We start from the raw sequence: 16,446 nt of genomic DNA on the forward strand, positions 1-16,446 counted from the left end.
CTGAAATGATGGTCTTCTTTTCACACGCGCTCCAGAGTTCTCTCGCGCAGACATTTTTATTCGCCAATCATTAGCTTCTTTCTAATCGTTTGATTTGACATATCGGTTACCTTTTATTCGCCGCCAACATTAAGTCAAGTTTGATTCTCTTTGTTTTGCGTTCCCATACATGCTGAAGTTAAAAGGGAGGTGGGTCGGTTTGCTTTCAGAGGTTATTACCTGGACCAATATGAAACTAAAAATCATTGCGAAAAAACAGGAAAAAATAATCAATAAATTTTCCCTGCAGATGGCCATACAGTGTTAATAACATGTGCTGTTTTCTTGATTTTTAAAGACCATGATTGAAACACAATACAAGTAAAAAAAGAAATATATCAAAACATTAACTTTTTTTTGGTAACCCTATAGAAAATGTTAAAAACTGGGAGGATGAAGCATGTCCATATGATAACTGATACGACCTCATGCCAATCAAGCACTGAGTCATTTAATGTTGATTGTCATACTAGTATAGCAACAACAGCAATCGTCGGAAGACTGTCGGTGAATAAAAAAAGGCACCTACAGATGGCAACTATCCACACACAACTTGAGAACAGTTTAGGGCACTGTTGTAAAAATGAACTCAAATAATTTGACATGATGAATATTTATTTATTCATTTTTATTTTTTATGATATACTGTAGTCTTAAATAATTGATTTATACAATAGCATAGTAGCACGTTAAGATATTCCCGCACTTTTTTGAAAATGTAAACTACATGCCTCGCATGCCTTGAACTTTTGGAAATGATAAAATGATGCCTCGCACAAATATTCGGCGTACCTCGCATGACACACTGCCTCGCACTTTGTCAACACTCTAGCTGCGGCCTCGCATTCAAACGCCGCTTTTAACTTTGTTAAAGCTCATGCATAAATTATTCATGAGCACCGTCCTATGGCTCCCCATCGTGTTTTGTGAAGTCCCTAATGTAGCCTAGGATGCCTGGTAGAGAAGGGTGCAGGTTAAGTCGGCCCTAAACCATCTCTGCCAAAGTCAGACCATGCCAAGTCGGCCCCAAGTCAATTCGTCCTCAAGTCAACTCGGCCTCAGGTCAACTCGGCCTCAGGTCAACTCAGCCAAAAACTAATCAGTCAACTCGGCCTCTAATAAAGTATAGAAAGCAAAAAGTGCTAATAGTTAATTAAAAAAGAAATGGCAGGATTTGGGCCTAATAATAAAATAAAACACAACTGGGGCCAATCGTATTTATTTACCTGAAAAAATGTAGGCCTAATTTAAAGCAAAAAGGTAATCAAATTGGCTGTCAGCCAATGGGTTTTTGGTTAGGCCTTTTTGAAGCTAGTTGTACGGAGGTAATTATCTTTATTAAAACTACAAAATGACCTAATCATAGTCTGATTTAATTAATCTTCATTTTTCATGTTTTGAGGGACAAGCCTAATAATATAATAGGCCACATGCCTTTAATAAAGAAAAATTGGTGAAGTTATTCTTATATTATATTATATAATATATTATTATGTCCGGGTTCGAATCTCGGTTGGGGCGACTTTTTCTCATTCTCACAGATTTCCTTATCTTATCGTTTCAAATTAATTAATTAAATTTCAGTATATCACTGGGCGGTTTAGAATTAATGTTCTGTGTGTAATGTGTTTATAAAAAGTATCTCTACAGAGATCCTGCTTCGTGAATAAAAACACTGATAGATGAGGGTGTATCAATTTGATCTAGGTGCGCATGCGTACAATTGAGGGACTAGTGCTGTTCTGCCATAAGAGTCGCTATCCAATTGGGTTTGAACTAAACCATGAATGGTATATACTGAAATTTAATTAATTAATTTGAAACGATAAGATGAGGAAATCTGTGAGAATTATATTATATTATATTATTCTTATATTATTATTTTTTTGTTAAAGTATTAGGCATATTCATTAAAACGTTATTCCTGTGTAAAAAAAATGTGAAGAAATATTTAATATTATAATTTATCAATTCGCTTTTTTTGCACATTTCGCGTTCCATACTTTATTAGAGGCCGACTTGCCTTGGGGCCGACTTGACGTGGGGCCAAGACGGTTTAGGGCCGGTAGAGAACTTACTGTGGAGACTTCGTACCAATAACACACACGTGTCATATGGGAGTCACTAGGCCTAGGCCCAAGTTATATTTTGCTATTGTAGTAGATTATGCCTACCTTGATGAAGTTAACCCTACCTGGAAAATCAACCCCACCCGGAAAATCAACCCCACCCATATTCACTTTCCATTTTCATATTATGTTGTATTAATATTAACGTTTTATTTTTCTTATATTCCATTTCTAGGTTTCCTTCCTTCCAATTTGTCGGTATAGGTCAGGTAAATAAATACAAATAGAATATTTCACTGAATTACTGCATTGATTGGTACAAGATAAAGATAAATTAAAACTAGATTCAATTCATCACTATGACGAATTATAGGTTATATGTATTGATTTAAATAAAGATAATTGATTTTTAAAATATATATTGTTTGATTGATTTTGTCAGAAACTTTAATTATTTATAATATATGAAGATCGGATTTTGCTAATGCAAATACAGTAGCCGGTATCACAATCCCAAAGATCCCTCTGCGTATAATGTTATAAACCACCCTTGTTACATAATAATATAGGTTACTTTTTCATTTCATGGGTATATTAAATAAAATTGAACGAACAATTTTAAAATGTAGCATATTTTCGCCATTTTTTTAACTTACACGTGCATAGCCTTACCTGTCACTTGTATAACATGGATTCAAGTTGAAAAGTGAATAAAATATGATGAAATTGCTAAAGAAAGGTTGTAAAACAGAAATCAGGCAAAAAGAGTGCGCATTATAGTTTAAAGTGCAGTGCGCGTGCAAAATTCTGCGCACTCATTGCAATTTTTAAACACTTAAAAATTGCCTGAAACTTACTCTAATTTCATCGAAAATAAATTTTGACAATTTTGAAAAGTTTAAGCGTGCATACGCATACGTTATATGCATTACGCACATATTTGTATTGTCATATGATGAAGTATGACCTGAAATTTATGAGTACCAAATTTGGTTTAATTATTTCACATCGTGAAAACATATAACCCCATCGATTCCTGGCGATAAGGAATATACTCTGAAAAATTGAATTAGCTAGATGAAACAGATATCAAGATAATTGACGGACAAAATAATGCTAAGGAAAGAATAAATAAATAAAGATTCTGACAAGATCAATAAGGTTAATATTATATAATGATAAATGATAACAAACAAGAAAAATATACACATACCGTATATTTCGGTGTATAAGTCGCACCTGTGTATAAGACGCACCCCATAACTGAGAGTAAAATATCGGTATTTTTTATATCGTTGATGTATAAGACGCACTTTATATTTCATCAAAACAATGTTTTTTTAAATTGTAATCAATATTATTGTAATAATATATTTTGTTATATCTACAACGGCGTCCTTTATTTTGGTTTTTTCTTACCTCAACAAGTTGTTTCTAACTTGTTATTCATGAGTTTCGCACCCGCAACATCGAGTGCATGACCGTGTGTGTAACACGCACGTGTGTGGGCTAGCCTCGCTCGACGTCGATCATTTCGAGAGGGCGCACGTTTTCACGGACAATCGTATTCGATTAGTATCTATGTATCCGAGAAGTGTGTACGCTAGGTCCATGCTATAATCACCTGGAGAATATACTAGTCGAATACCATACACCATGTGGCCGCCAAGAATGGCGGTCGGCGATCGTGCGTATAAAAATAAATACTATTCCAATCGTAAACGTTTACAAATGAAATGTTATCGGAGCGCCTAAAACAGCTCCATAATGAGCAAATCTTTTCATCATATTTAGTATAACATCACGCTAAAATGCCTTGAAAACTAGGCAGAAGCAGGTTTCCGTTACATTAGTACACTGTATCTAGGCCAGCCTACTCAGGCCTAGCCAACGAGGTGACGATATATACAATCTGTGTGGTGAGGCATTTATGTTCGGTGTATAAGACGCACCCTTAATTTAGAGGTCAAATTTGCGTGTCAAAAGTGCGACTTATACACCGAAATATACGGTAGTTACCAACCGTCTTACATCGTGCAGGACGGTCCCGCATTTCGAAGTGATTTTTAATGAAACATGCATTTTCGTGAATAAGCGCATTTTGTAGGATTGTTGTAGGTAATAAATAAATAATTTTGTTTGACAAATCCAAAAGAAATTACTCACATTCTTTAGCTTTCGCCATCTTGTCTGATGGCTTGATCACAAGTGATCCGGTCCACTGCTACTTCCTGGAAATCTGTTGTTATTGTTTCTAGGTGACGTCATACTTTTTCGTAGCAATGATGTGTATACGTGATCGAGATATACAGCCCCTTCGTCGCGGTTGATTGCGTTAGCCCCCCTCTTTCTGATTTGGATTGCCTCTCTGATTCTACGCTTGAATGGGTTAGAGTCTCTGTCAAGAATTTTGGCCCCCTCCCAATCGATGATGTGGTTTTCTTGCGCTGCATGGTCTGTGATGGCGGATTTGTGGATTTCGGATGTTGATTCCTTTTTAGTTGCCCGGGTGTATTTACGATCGGTGACCGTTTCAGTGTCTTTTTGGTGTTCTTTCAGTCTTACTCCAAATTGACGACCTGTTTCCCCAATATATGATTTCTTGCAACTTTTGCAAGGAATGTCGTAAACAATGTCACTTGTTTGGGTGATGTCCTTCTTGTCTTTGGGGTGGACTAGAATGCTTTTAAGAGTGTTCGTTGGACGCATGGCGGTGGAAATACCATATTTCTTAAAAATCCTTTGAGCTTGTTCTGCCACTCCTTCGACATCATCGATTGGGAGGGGGCCAAAATTCTTGACAGAGACTCTAACCCATTCAAGCGTAGAATCAGAGAGGCAATCCAAATCAGAAAGAGGGGGGCTAACGCAATCAACCGCGACGAAGGGGCTGTATATCTCGATCACGTATACACATCATTGCTACGAAAAAGTATGACGTCACCTAGAAACAATAACAACAGATTTCCAGGAAGTAGCAGTGGACCGGATCACTTGTGATCAAGCCATCAGACAAGATGGCGAAAGCTAAAGAATGTGAGTAATTTCTTTTGGATTTGTCAAACAAAATTATTTATTTAAAACATGCATTTTGATCAACTGCATGAGTGACCACATATTTGTCTCGTATTTAGCAGAATTATATGCATGATCATTTTTTATCACAATTTGAGAGAAAAATGCATTCAAATTGATTGGTATATTTTAAAAGTATACTTTAAAAGTATACAACATTATGTGAGTATTCATATTATAACACCACACATACTGTATCAACAAAAATACTAATAATTAATTTTTCCGCGGTCACTCGTTGGGACGAATGATGGGCCAATAGTCATGATGTTGTGTGCGTTTATAAAAGGGGAAACCCCGAACTGCGCTGAATTTTCTTGCCATTGGTTGGTGGATCAGTTCAATTTTTACCCTCCAAAAAAGAAATTTAGAAATAAAATAAATTCAAGAATCATGAAAATAACGTTGAATTACAGATTAACAAACAAAAGAGTAACATACAATCTAATAATATTTGTATCGTTTATCGTATCGGAAGTACATTATTATTGCGGACATTCCCCTGATGTTTGCAGCGCAAAATATGATCGTTTTGCTGATTCCTAGCACGCATTTCAAATCTCTCAGGTTGGTAACAACCTATAAAATGTTATAAACACCTAAATAAATTCCTGTCATTTGATTGGACATGGTGTACAATAAGTACACACTATTTATTGATCGTTAAATAGTACTTAGTAAATCATAACCATTCATTATTTGTATACCAATCAATGCCATAAAATTATACCAATTATATTAAATTTTGATAATAAATAGTATTTGTTTGTATAAACTTTTTAAAATTTTTATATTTGTAATATTTTTCTATTGTTTTAAATGTAATTTTTCCTGTACTCCAAAGATGTAGACAAGTAAAAGTATAGGCTTATTTGAATTTCTGTATAATATAAATAAATAATTGCGAAACTTTAATATGAAAAATAATCATAATAATTTAGTATATTTTTATAATCTCCTTTTTTCGTTTTTTTATATGCTCCCGTTCATATGTAATTAAGATTGTTTGCTTGCTTTTTTTATTGTGTTCTTCTTTGTTTTATATTTGTAAATCACATTTGCCCGCTGGGATTGTTGTGATTTTTTTTATACCGAATAAATAAATAAATAAAAACTAAACACAATTATTTCAGACATTCACTGTATTTATCATGACCTACATAGTAAAGAAGAAATAAAACAACATTATAATGATTACATTGCAATTACTATTTCAGATATATTATTTTTATTTTCAGATGGTTGCAACAATAGTTTTATTGTTCATTGCGAAATGTGCGAATATTGTGACTTACCCAGATTTTTCAAGACAGATTCCAAAAAAGGTATATTTCCCCATCATTCAAAATTGTATTTATCCACTTAAATAACTTTTATTTGGAAAGACTGTTAAATTATTTGTTAGTTACCTTGATTTCAGGCAGCAACGCGTTATGTTTCAAGGTCAAGCTTCTGATTGGCTCACTGTTTTGTCTGGGGTCCCCCAGGGCTCGATTCTTGGTCCCCTTTTATTTAATATCTTTATCAATGATCTCCCTTCTAATCTTTCTTCTTCTTGCTTACTTTTTGCAGATGATCTTAAACTCTTTAATACTATCAATGGCCCTAATGATACTGTTTCCCTTCAAAATGACCTTGGTACACTCTTCAGATGGACCACCACCTGGAAGCTGAGTTTAAACTTACCAAAATGCAAAATTATGACGATTACTAAGAAAAGACAATATATCCAATATGATTACAGCATTAATAATCATGTTTTGGAAAGAATTGACCGTCATAAAGATCTTGGTATTATTATCGACTGTAACTTAAATTTTATTCCTCAAGTTGATGCTGCTGTTAGTAAAGCAAATAGAATGTTAGGCATGATACGTCGTAATTGCTGGTGTTTTAAAAATTCTAATACTTTAATTAATTTATATGTTTCTCTTGTCCGTCCCCATCTTGAATACTGTAGTGTTGTGTCTAATTCGTTTTCGTCTGTTCATAGTACCCGTCTTCAAAGAGTCCAAGATCGTTTTGTTCGTTTTGTGTATTCTACTTGTCACTGTCCTCCTTTGTCTGTCTCTCTTCCTTCGCTTGTCTCTCGTCGTTCTATGTTCGATCTTCAGTTTTTGTATAAATGTATGAATTCCCGTTTCAATTGTAATTTTATCTCTTTGTTTTCCTTTCATGTTAAAGCTGTTGGTTGTCGTACTCGTAATTCCAAATGTAATCTTCTTTATGTGCCGTATTGTCGTGTTAATGTTACCAAGAATGGATTTATTTCACGTATTTGTCTTCTTTTTAATAATTGTGTTGTTAAAGATAATTCTATTGATCTCTTTTTTGACCGTTATAATTGTTTTTGTAATAAAATTAGTAAAATTGTATAATTTTGTATTGTTAGATTTTAAGATTTATATATATTTTTATATGGTATAGTTTATTCCATTCTGTAAGGGGCGGGTTTCCCGCTGTTGAATGAGTTTGAATAAAATAAAATAAAATAAATAAAATACAGTGGCACACACCATCCAGAATACAGCTAAAAAATATACAATACAAAGTAAAAACAATATTACCATACTGACGCGGCTATAAGCCCATACTCGGGTTAAGCCCATACTCGGGTATAAGCCCACCCCCAACTTTTGACAAATTTTTGTGCAAAATGAGGCACTCTGGTATAAGCCCACCCATTAATTCGAAGATCTACAGTAGGTGCCGTAATACTTTATTTTGTATTTGGTAAAGGCGAGTATAAATTTTGTGATGGTTGACCTGTCTGGGGACTTCCATACACCGCATATTATAACCAAGCTAGGCTAATATTAGCTAGGCCATATCAGGCCTAGCAGTCCTGTCCCTATTTGGTATCAGCTGCCATAAACAGGCTTAATGTCTGGTACATTTCTATCTAACAATAATACTTGCTTTTCTGCTTGATAAATTCTTGTTTGACGTTGACGTTTAAAATTCTATGACACAAACTATTTTCCGATACTCTACACCTTTTGTGGTTTCAGTTGAGGGATGATGTCAAGATTGAATACACAGTACGTGCGTTGTTGTCTGCATTTTTGGATCCTTGTGTATAAGTTCAAGGGGATGGGCTTATACCCACGTCAGTACGGTAGTGATATGTGATATTAGTTAATCATAATTATAATATACCACAAAAAAATAAATATCCTCATTAAATTGGCCATTAATAATAACCTTTCCTAAGCCTTTAATAAGAAATATATTTACATTTAAAATCACAAATTGTACAGTATATAATAAATAATATTCATATTCATCATATTTCGTTATCTAACCAGATATGGCCATTACCTGTTATTTACATGGGAAATATGGTATTTGGTCTCGGTGGCACAAAAAAGCTGAGGTAAGGTTTTTACTATATGTTCACTGTAACGGTGGGAGTATTCGATAGGCAAAGGTTGTACTCTGTTCACACGACACACACACACAAATAGCTCTACATAAACGAGGATTATCCTCACAGAAGCAGCAGTCCATCCCCTCCCTAGACATTTCTCCATCTTCACCCCCACCCCACTATATAAATGTATGTTCTCTTTCTTTCATCACAACCTGATCTGGCAAAACCCTCTCTTTGTCGGCATTTCAAAATTCACGTAATCAGTAAAAATAAAATTGTTGGAATTGGTTCCAGTTTGCTTATAAACCCAAAATGGGTTTATTTACCTTCACCCATTTTGTACAGTCAAAACTAGATAAAAACAATAAAGCAAATAGGTATCTTCGAACTATGTTTTTCTATTTTAGTTCGGCATTTAACTCTATACAAACACATCTCCTCATAGATAAACTGAGGGCTCTCAATGTAAACTCTAATCTCATCCTATGGATCAGTAATTTTTTATCAGATCGCCCTCAAAAGGTTGTTATTGGAAACATGGCATCTGATGTTTTAGTATGTAATACTGGAGCAGCACAAGGATGCTTCCTTTCTCCTGTATTGTTCAGCATATATACAAAAATGAGTTTAAAATTAAATTTGATGACTGCTGTTTAATTAAGTATGCCGATGACAGTGTTAAGGATAATAGTGAATAAAACTATACACAGTCAATCAATGATTTTACCACATGGTGTGGTAATAATTTCCTAACCTTAAATACAGATAAAACTAAAGAGATCATTTTTAACTTTAGATGCTCCAAAAGAACACTTCCAAGTGCCATAACTATCAATGAACAAAATATTGAAATGGTCGAGGAATTTAAGTATCTTGATAACAACCTTAATTGGGGAGCCAACACTTTATCTATTACAAAAAGAGCAAGCCAGAGAATGTTTTTCCTCCGAAAACTTAAAACCTTCAATATCACGTGAAATTTATAACCTTTTTTATGATAGCGTTATTAGAAGTGTTCTTTTATTCGGCTTAGTAATTGTCTGGTTTTTGAATCTAACTCAAATGGGAAAAAACAAACTAGCTAACATTGTAATAGTGGGTCAGTAAAATAATCAGCATTGAGTTCTGTAATAATATCCCAACTTATGTAAAGAAATTTAACTAAAGTTATTAATTCTTTTGTAACTGACAGCTTACCAATGTTCACAGTTCTGAGAAGATTCTCAATTCTCTTTACAATGTGTTTGGAGTTTTTATTATTGGGGTGAGTAGGAGTGTAGATAGGTAGGAAGCATGCTATATCAACTATAAACTTACTCAAATGTTAGCATAATTGATAATTAAAATATTATGATGATTAATGTCGATATTTTTAGTTCTCTTATTGTTTATAGTATAGTTTTAACTTGGTGATATATGATTTATGTAAATCAAATTTTATATTGTATTTTATTGCGATTCTTGTGTTTTTGACACCCTGTTGGTTTTTGAATAAATAGATAAAAATCAATTAACAAATATTTTCTTAATAAATTCTTCATATAAAAAATGTATTTAAAAAAAGTAAAGATAAAATTGATTGTAATATTTTTTTTTTTTTTGGTAGAAAGAAAGCGAGTGTGCGTGTACAATGTACTGTATATGCCATGATATTGGGAGCTATTGTAGCTGCAAGGTTTGTCACGCTAATTATAACATGTCTTCATTCATTTGATTAGTTAATTGTGTAAATGTATATTATTATGTATAGTACCGTAATACCTACTTTTGGTGGGCTTCTTTTCAAGATGGGCTTTTTTTAAAGATTCTTTTTTAAATGAATGCTGTGAATGTTTTGAATTGCTACTACAATAATAGGATATTTGAAATATTACAGTACCTGCCAATTTTACATATTTGTGATAAAAACACCATTTTAAACTGTAAAATAAATGTATGATATAAATTTGATCATACATTATATCTGCATCACAAGTTTTCTTGCAGTAAATCACCTTGTTCATTTGATATTCAAATAGTCTATCTCTAAACAAAGCCCATACTGCCTTGCATGCCAGGCAATCTAACATGATACTGAGCTCCGGAATTGAAAGTGTTTATTTGTGACTGCTACACAATCAGTTCCACACCCCTTAACAGACACTGCGCGTTTTTTTGCAGCCAGACATAACATCAAAGAACTGTTAGATTGGCTTTTGGATAAAAATATGTACCTGCTCCCTAGCAGTTGTCGTCTCAGACACTACTAAAAACATACCGTACAGTCAAGCATTACGTATCAGATGTATTTGTTCTTCAGATTTAGATTTTCAGAATCGTACAGAAGAAATAACCGGACATCTCCAGAATAGAAATTACAAGAAGGAATACATCAAATCTGCTATAAAGAAAGCAAAAGATATTCCTCGATGTCAAACACTGACGTACAAACCACGTCAGCCAAATTCGACCAGAGTGCCATTCATGGTCACAACCTATCACCCTAGGTTGCCTCCATTACGAGCTATTATTGAGAAACATATGCCCATTCTACAGTCCACAGAATGTCTCAAGACTGTTTTTCTGGAACCACCCATTATTGCATTTTGTAGACCTCCCAACCTTCATGATATATAAGTCGGATCCAAATTTAAGAGTGAAATTAACTCTCATGACAGCCAAAATTTGGGCAGCCACCTTTGCGACAAATCTTGTTCATTGGTTGACTACTGAAAATGTTAAGAGTAACCAAACTGGCCGCATCTTTCGGATAAGATAATCAATTAATTGTGTAAACAAAAACGCGTATACTGTAATATTTGTGGTAAACAGTATTTAGGGGAAACAAAAAACACTCTCCGTATGAGAATGACGCAACACAGATCAGCTATCAAAACATTAAAGCTTGATCAACCTGTAGCCGAACATTTTAATTCTGCTGGTCACTCGATTGTAAATTTCAGAGTTATTGCAATAGACCACGATGTCAAATGGAGCGACAAAACTCGCAAAGACAAAGAAAACCACTGGGAATTACTACTTAAAACCACAAAACCTTTTGGACTTAACATTAAGAACATACTCCCAGATCGGTAAAATTATTTCATTTTGACTACCTAAATTTAAGTTTCAATATTAAACACCATTTAAGCTGTTTTTCTATTCCAAAATTGTTTATATCTACCAAGCTATCTTCTTTGTTTTCTACTCTTACCCTCCCCACCCTCTATTCACCAGCCTATGCCTCCTTTGTTCTTATTTCTTTTATTCCTGTCTACTCAGGCAGTTTTTGTCTTATTTAACTATCTTTGTCCAAGTACTTTCACCTGCACTGATGAAGGACAGTGTTGCCCGAAAGCGATGCTAACTTTTCTGGCTGTTTTACTTTATCATTTTGATTTAACTTTTTGCTTTTTTTTTTTGTATCTCCATTGAGATCCAGCCACTGATACCCACAGCATTGTCATTTTTTCGGTTATGCCTTTGGATTTATAATATAAAATATATATATATATATTAAATATGTTAATATGACCTATACAATAATATATGATAGAATAGCCAAGTAGTACAAATATGATATTCATAAACTGATTACGATATTTTCTTTCTTTTTCAGTGATGATCTAGCATTTGATATGTTAGGTTATTTTTTTATTTCAATGAACAATATATTTACAGCAGGTAATAATGTTTATGTAAAAAAGAAATTAGACTCTAAGGTAAGTATTATATATTAATCATGCTTTATCCTTTTAACATTGTTATTTTAATTACTGTAGATCACTTGTACAAGGAGACAAAGTATCCCCCTAAAGCTCTGTCTACACTACAAAACTAGTTTGATAAAAAAAGTTTGATGTGCCCAAATATGGTAGTGATATGTTTGAATATAGTAGTGATATGACATCATCATGTCCATATATGGGCAAATCACATCTTTTTGTCACATAAAGTTTAATAGTGAAGACAGAGCTTTACTGGTAGTGTCCCAAAGGAGGTGTTCCACTGCAATCACAATGTTTTACCAGTGTTATTGTAACTTGGGATCCATTTGGAAATGAATTTAAAGGCCATCCTAGATACTGTATCATTGAAAAACAAAATTATGTGAACGTATGGGTACATTTATTAGTCAGGGAGACTATGTCGAATAATAAAGTCCCGTGCGATTTTTATGAATAGAAAATACCACCTATCTAGACATGTTGAGTACAACCCAAGTAACAAGAAAACACATGTTGACAACGTTGGAAGGGTGGCAGAGGCCCGCCATCTTGAATTTCAAAATGGCCGCCATTGAAACTCTAAGTGTTCATATCTTGGTAACCACAGACTGTAGAGACTTGCTTTTGGTCTCAAATTGTTCATAATATAAAACTTTATATCAGTTCTAATGGAACATTTAACCCCAAAATGACCGGAAATGGCTTTTCTGACCTTTAGCCCTAACTGACCGGAAGTTTTGTATCTCCTTAACTGGTGGACGTAGCGACTTGATTGTGGCCTCAAATTGTTCGTAATATAAAACTTTATATCAGCTCTAATGGCGCCTTTACCCAAAAAAGTGACAGAAATTGCTATTTCTGACCTTTGACCCTATTTGAATGGGAGTTTCATATCTCCACAACGGGTAGACATAGATACTTCATTTTGGTTCCAAAATGTTCATATCATACAACTTTCTATTTGCTCTAATGAAAACTTTCCAAAAATAATGACCGAAAATACAATTACTGACATTTGACCCTAGTTATCTGGATTTGTTCATCTCCATACCGTACTGTTGACATAGTTACTTGATCTTGATATCAAACTATTTAGAGCATAGTTCTGTTGTTAATTGTCTTTTTGAGTTATTTTGCTTCAAAAGTGTAAATCAATTATTTTATGGACTAAATTGTTTTACGGTATAAGTTTAATACAGCAGTTCATCATCAGTGTCATCATTATCCTCATCATCAGTGAGACTTGCCTGCTCTTGGTTGTCACATAATTCCTAATCGTCACAGCAACTGCAAAGGTATGTGCAGTTTAAACCGGTTTTTTTTGCACTTGAATTGCATCATGTTTTTGTACAGTGGCACTTCACTAGGTCGATAACACCCTGGGGTGCTGGAGGCAAAGATGTCATAACTGCTTTATAATTGCCATCTACAATATCCCAACCAAAATATTGAGGCTCTGGTATAGTTGGATTAGCAATGACATCGTTGTTCCATATTATAGCCTGATAGTGTGCCCTTAAAATGGCAGGCCGCAATGCACCCAGCGTTGGAGGCAAACCCTTTGATTGGTCTTGTTCCTTCTTAAAAAGCCACCACCTAACATCAGCAACATTTTTTTAATCTGTGTTTCGTATATAGAGCTTACACACAAATGATGCTTCAGATAGTTCATTTGTTGTTCCTAATAATTTCATGGCAGTTGGATGTAGTTCCTCCAAAACCTTCCAGAATGTAGTTTTGCCTTTCCCAGAAAATCTACGAGTAATATCTGCACCTGAGAAAACATGCAGTCCTGGAAGGACTGCTGCTTTGGACTCAAACAGTGTTCTGTGGATTGCGCTAATAGAATTGTCCTGCGGGTTTTGCCAGTGCCTGTAACAAAGTTTGTATTTTGACATATAATGGGGTATCGTCTGATGGCTAGTACAAGTACGTAAATGTCAGGTGAGTATATATCTAGTGTGGTAGCACCATTCGTTGTTGCATCAACGGAATGCAAAATGAGTTTGGTATCAGCTTCCACCTGACTACTTGCAGGGTTGCTTACTTCCCTATGTGTAGCCTTCGCTTTGTTTCGCCAGGCAAACTACAAGATGCTTCTTGTTTCTTCCACATGATCTAATATCTTTTCAGCTAAATACGTCGCCAGTCCATCTTTCGTTGATACATAAGCAAGAAGACGTTGCCTACTGATTGTACCGGTTGAAGTTGAATCTGTAATGTGGTAAGCTACAGCTTTATTGCCACCTAGCCGTCTCGCGCGGTTTGAAGCTTTGAGTGATTCTCCAGTATCATAGCGGTCACATACAAAATGCACCTCATCACAGTTATTTTACCATACTTCTGCCAGTGTCGTTCAATGAAATGTTCTGATAGATCGAAGCATGTTTCAATATTCTCTAGTTTACTTAGTGATTGCAAATAAGCCATAGCATCGACAATACATACTTATTTATAGTTCCTGACAACTTTTTCTTCTGTTGAGTCATTTGTTTCGTGAGCGACTTCTATCGTTTTTGGTAGCTTTTCAAGAATCGTCATCAAGTCACTCTTCGACATTGTAGGAAACAATGAACCATCTGCTGCAAATAAAGCTCTTGGGACAACAAAAAACTGTACCAACGGCTTGTCTGAGGTCCCTCAACTTGGATACAACTAGTTAACGAGCAAACAGCTTGTTGATTGTTCATGTCAGGTCCGTTACGATTTTTGCTTGGAGATCTGTTGTATTACTATTATCATGATGCTTTGATATTGATAAATATCTACTGGGAAGAAAAGTCATTGTCTCAGCTTCTTTAGCGAGAGCAAGAGCCACTAGAAAAAACTGTGTGCGTGAAAAAGGGTTTAACGAAATACCAGTTAGCCCACCAAGTACTTGATGAGACGTGATCTGGAACAATAGCACAAAATGGCAATGAATTTTTATCTACCACCCAGTTGCCATCGTTGAATTCTATCCATATTTCTGTATCTGATGCTCTCATGTCTGCCAGGTACGCAGGGATTAACTGAGCGTAATTTAATTTGTCATGTGCGACGAAATATGGTATAATGTTTCGGTAGCTTTAAGATGAAGACTCCAATTGGCAGTTCACACTGCTTGATGCTTGATTGTGATTGGCTAAAAGTTTAATCAACTGCCATGATTTCCTTTTCCTTATTAGATACAGTATAATGGATATGTATACTTGATTCATTAGCACAACTGTAAATATGCATGTTATGAACAATTTCAGACCAGGATTGTTTTATGTCAAGCAGTAATGAAAATTTGAAAAATTCCACATAATTAGGGTCAAAGGTCAATAATTGCATTTCCGGTTATTATTTCGAAAAATATTTCATTAGAGTAAATAGAAGGTAGTATGTTGTGAACAATTTAAGATCAAAATAAAATGTCTACGTCTATTGGTTATAGAGATATAACACTTCCGGTCAATTAGGGTCAACGGTCAGATATGGCCTTTCCGGTCATTTTGGCGGGAAATGTTCCATTAGAGCTAATATGAAGTTGTATATTATGAACAATTTGAGACCAAAAACAAGTCTCTACAGTCTGTGGTTACCAAGATATGAACACTTTAAATTTCAATGGTAGCCATTTTGAAATTCAAGATGGCGGGCCTCTGCCACCCTTCCAACGTTGTCAACATGTTTTTTCCTGTTGTTTGGATTGTATTCAACATATCTAAATAGGTGGGATCTTCTATTCATAAAAATCCCACGGGATTACATAGTCTCCCTGACTATATCCCAGATCACTGAACCTGTTTCTTTCTTTATTAATTATTCTTATTTCAATTCTATCATTGTGATATTCAATTTTGTTTAAAACACAAATATATGAATATGAACATACTGTATATATGCGTACAATTAATATTATATCAATACTATTTAAACCACATGTTTAATTGGATTATTGAGTATTATTAATAATGAAATCTTCTATTTCAGGATTTAGGAAACAATGGTGTTTTATTTTACAATGCACTATTTATGGTGATTCCCTTATCATGTATAGCATTGTACAATGGAGAAATAAATAAAGCACTACAATATGATAATTGGCATAATCCAGCATTTTTCTGCCAGTTTTTGTTGGCTTGTGTTTTTGGGTATGTGGCATTTAAATTTATCTCTAAACTGCTATCAATGTTATGAATTGTGCTTATTGTGC

The 16,446-nt window shown here is 34.4% G+C and overlaps 2 protein-coding genes across 4 annotated transcripts in view; both read left to right on the forward strand.

Moving 5' to 3' along the window:
• The window catches only part of LOC144845486 (E3 ubiquitin-protein ligase RNF170-like), a 291,346-nt gene that overhangs the window by 201,814 nt on the left and 73,086 nt on the right, over window positions 1-16,446 (forward strand). The window lies entirely within an intron of this gene.
• The window catches only part of LOC144845471 (nucleotide sugar transporter SLC35D2-like), a 38,365-nt gene that overhangs the window by 7,957 nt on the left and 13,962 nt on the right, over window positions 1-16,446 (forward strand). For 2 of the 3 annotated variants that reach the window (XM_078702840.1, XM_078702841.1), the window contains exons 2-8: window positions 2,344-2,377; window positions 6,422-6,508; window positions 8,492-8,559; window positions 9,749-9,820; window positions 10,163-10,231; window positions 12,155-12,257; window positions 16,224-16,384. In XM_078702840.1, the coding sequence (XP_078558966.1) occupies window positions 2,344-2,377; window positions 6,422-6,508; window positions 8,492-8,559; window positions 9,749-9,820; window positions 10,163-10,231; window positions 12,155-12,257; window positions 16,224-16,384 (594 nt within the window). The remainder of the gene's footprint in view (window positions 1-2,343; window positions 2,378-6,421; window positions 6,509-8,491; window positions 8,560-9,748; window positions 9,821-10,162; window positions 10,232-12,154; window positions 12,258-16,223; window positions 16,385-16,446) is intronic. The other variant, XM_078702842.1, reaches the window with a different exon arrangement.

Source organism: Antedon bifida, chromosome 6, assembly GCF_963402885.1.
Source record: "Antedon bifida chromosome 6, ecAntBifi1.1, whole genome shotgun sequence".
In the NCBI taxonomy this organism is placed as follows: domain Eukaryota; kingdom Metazoa; phylum Echinodermata; class Crinoidea; order Comatulida; family Antedonidae; genus Antedon; species Antedon bifida.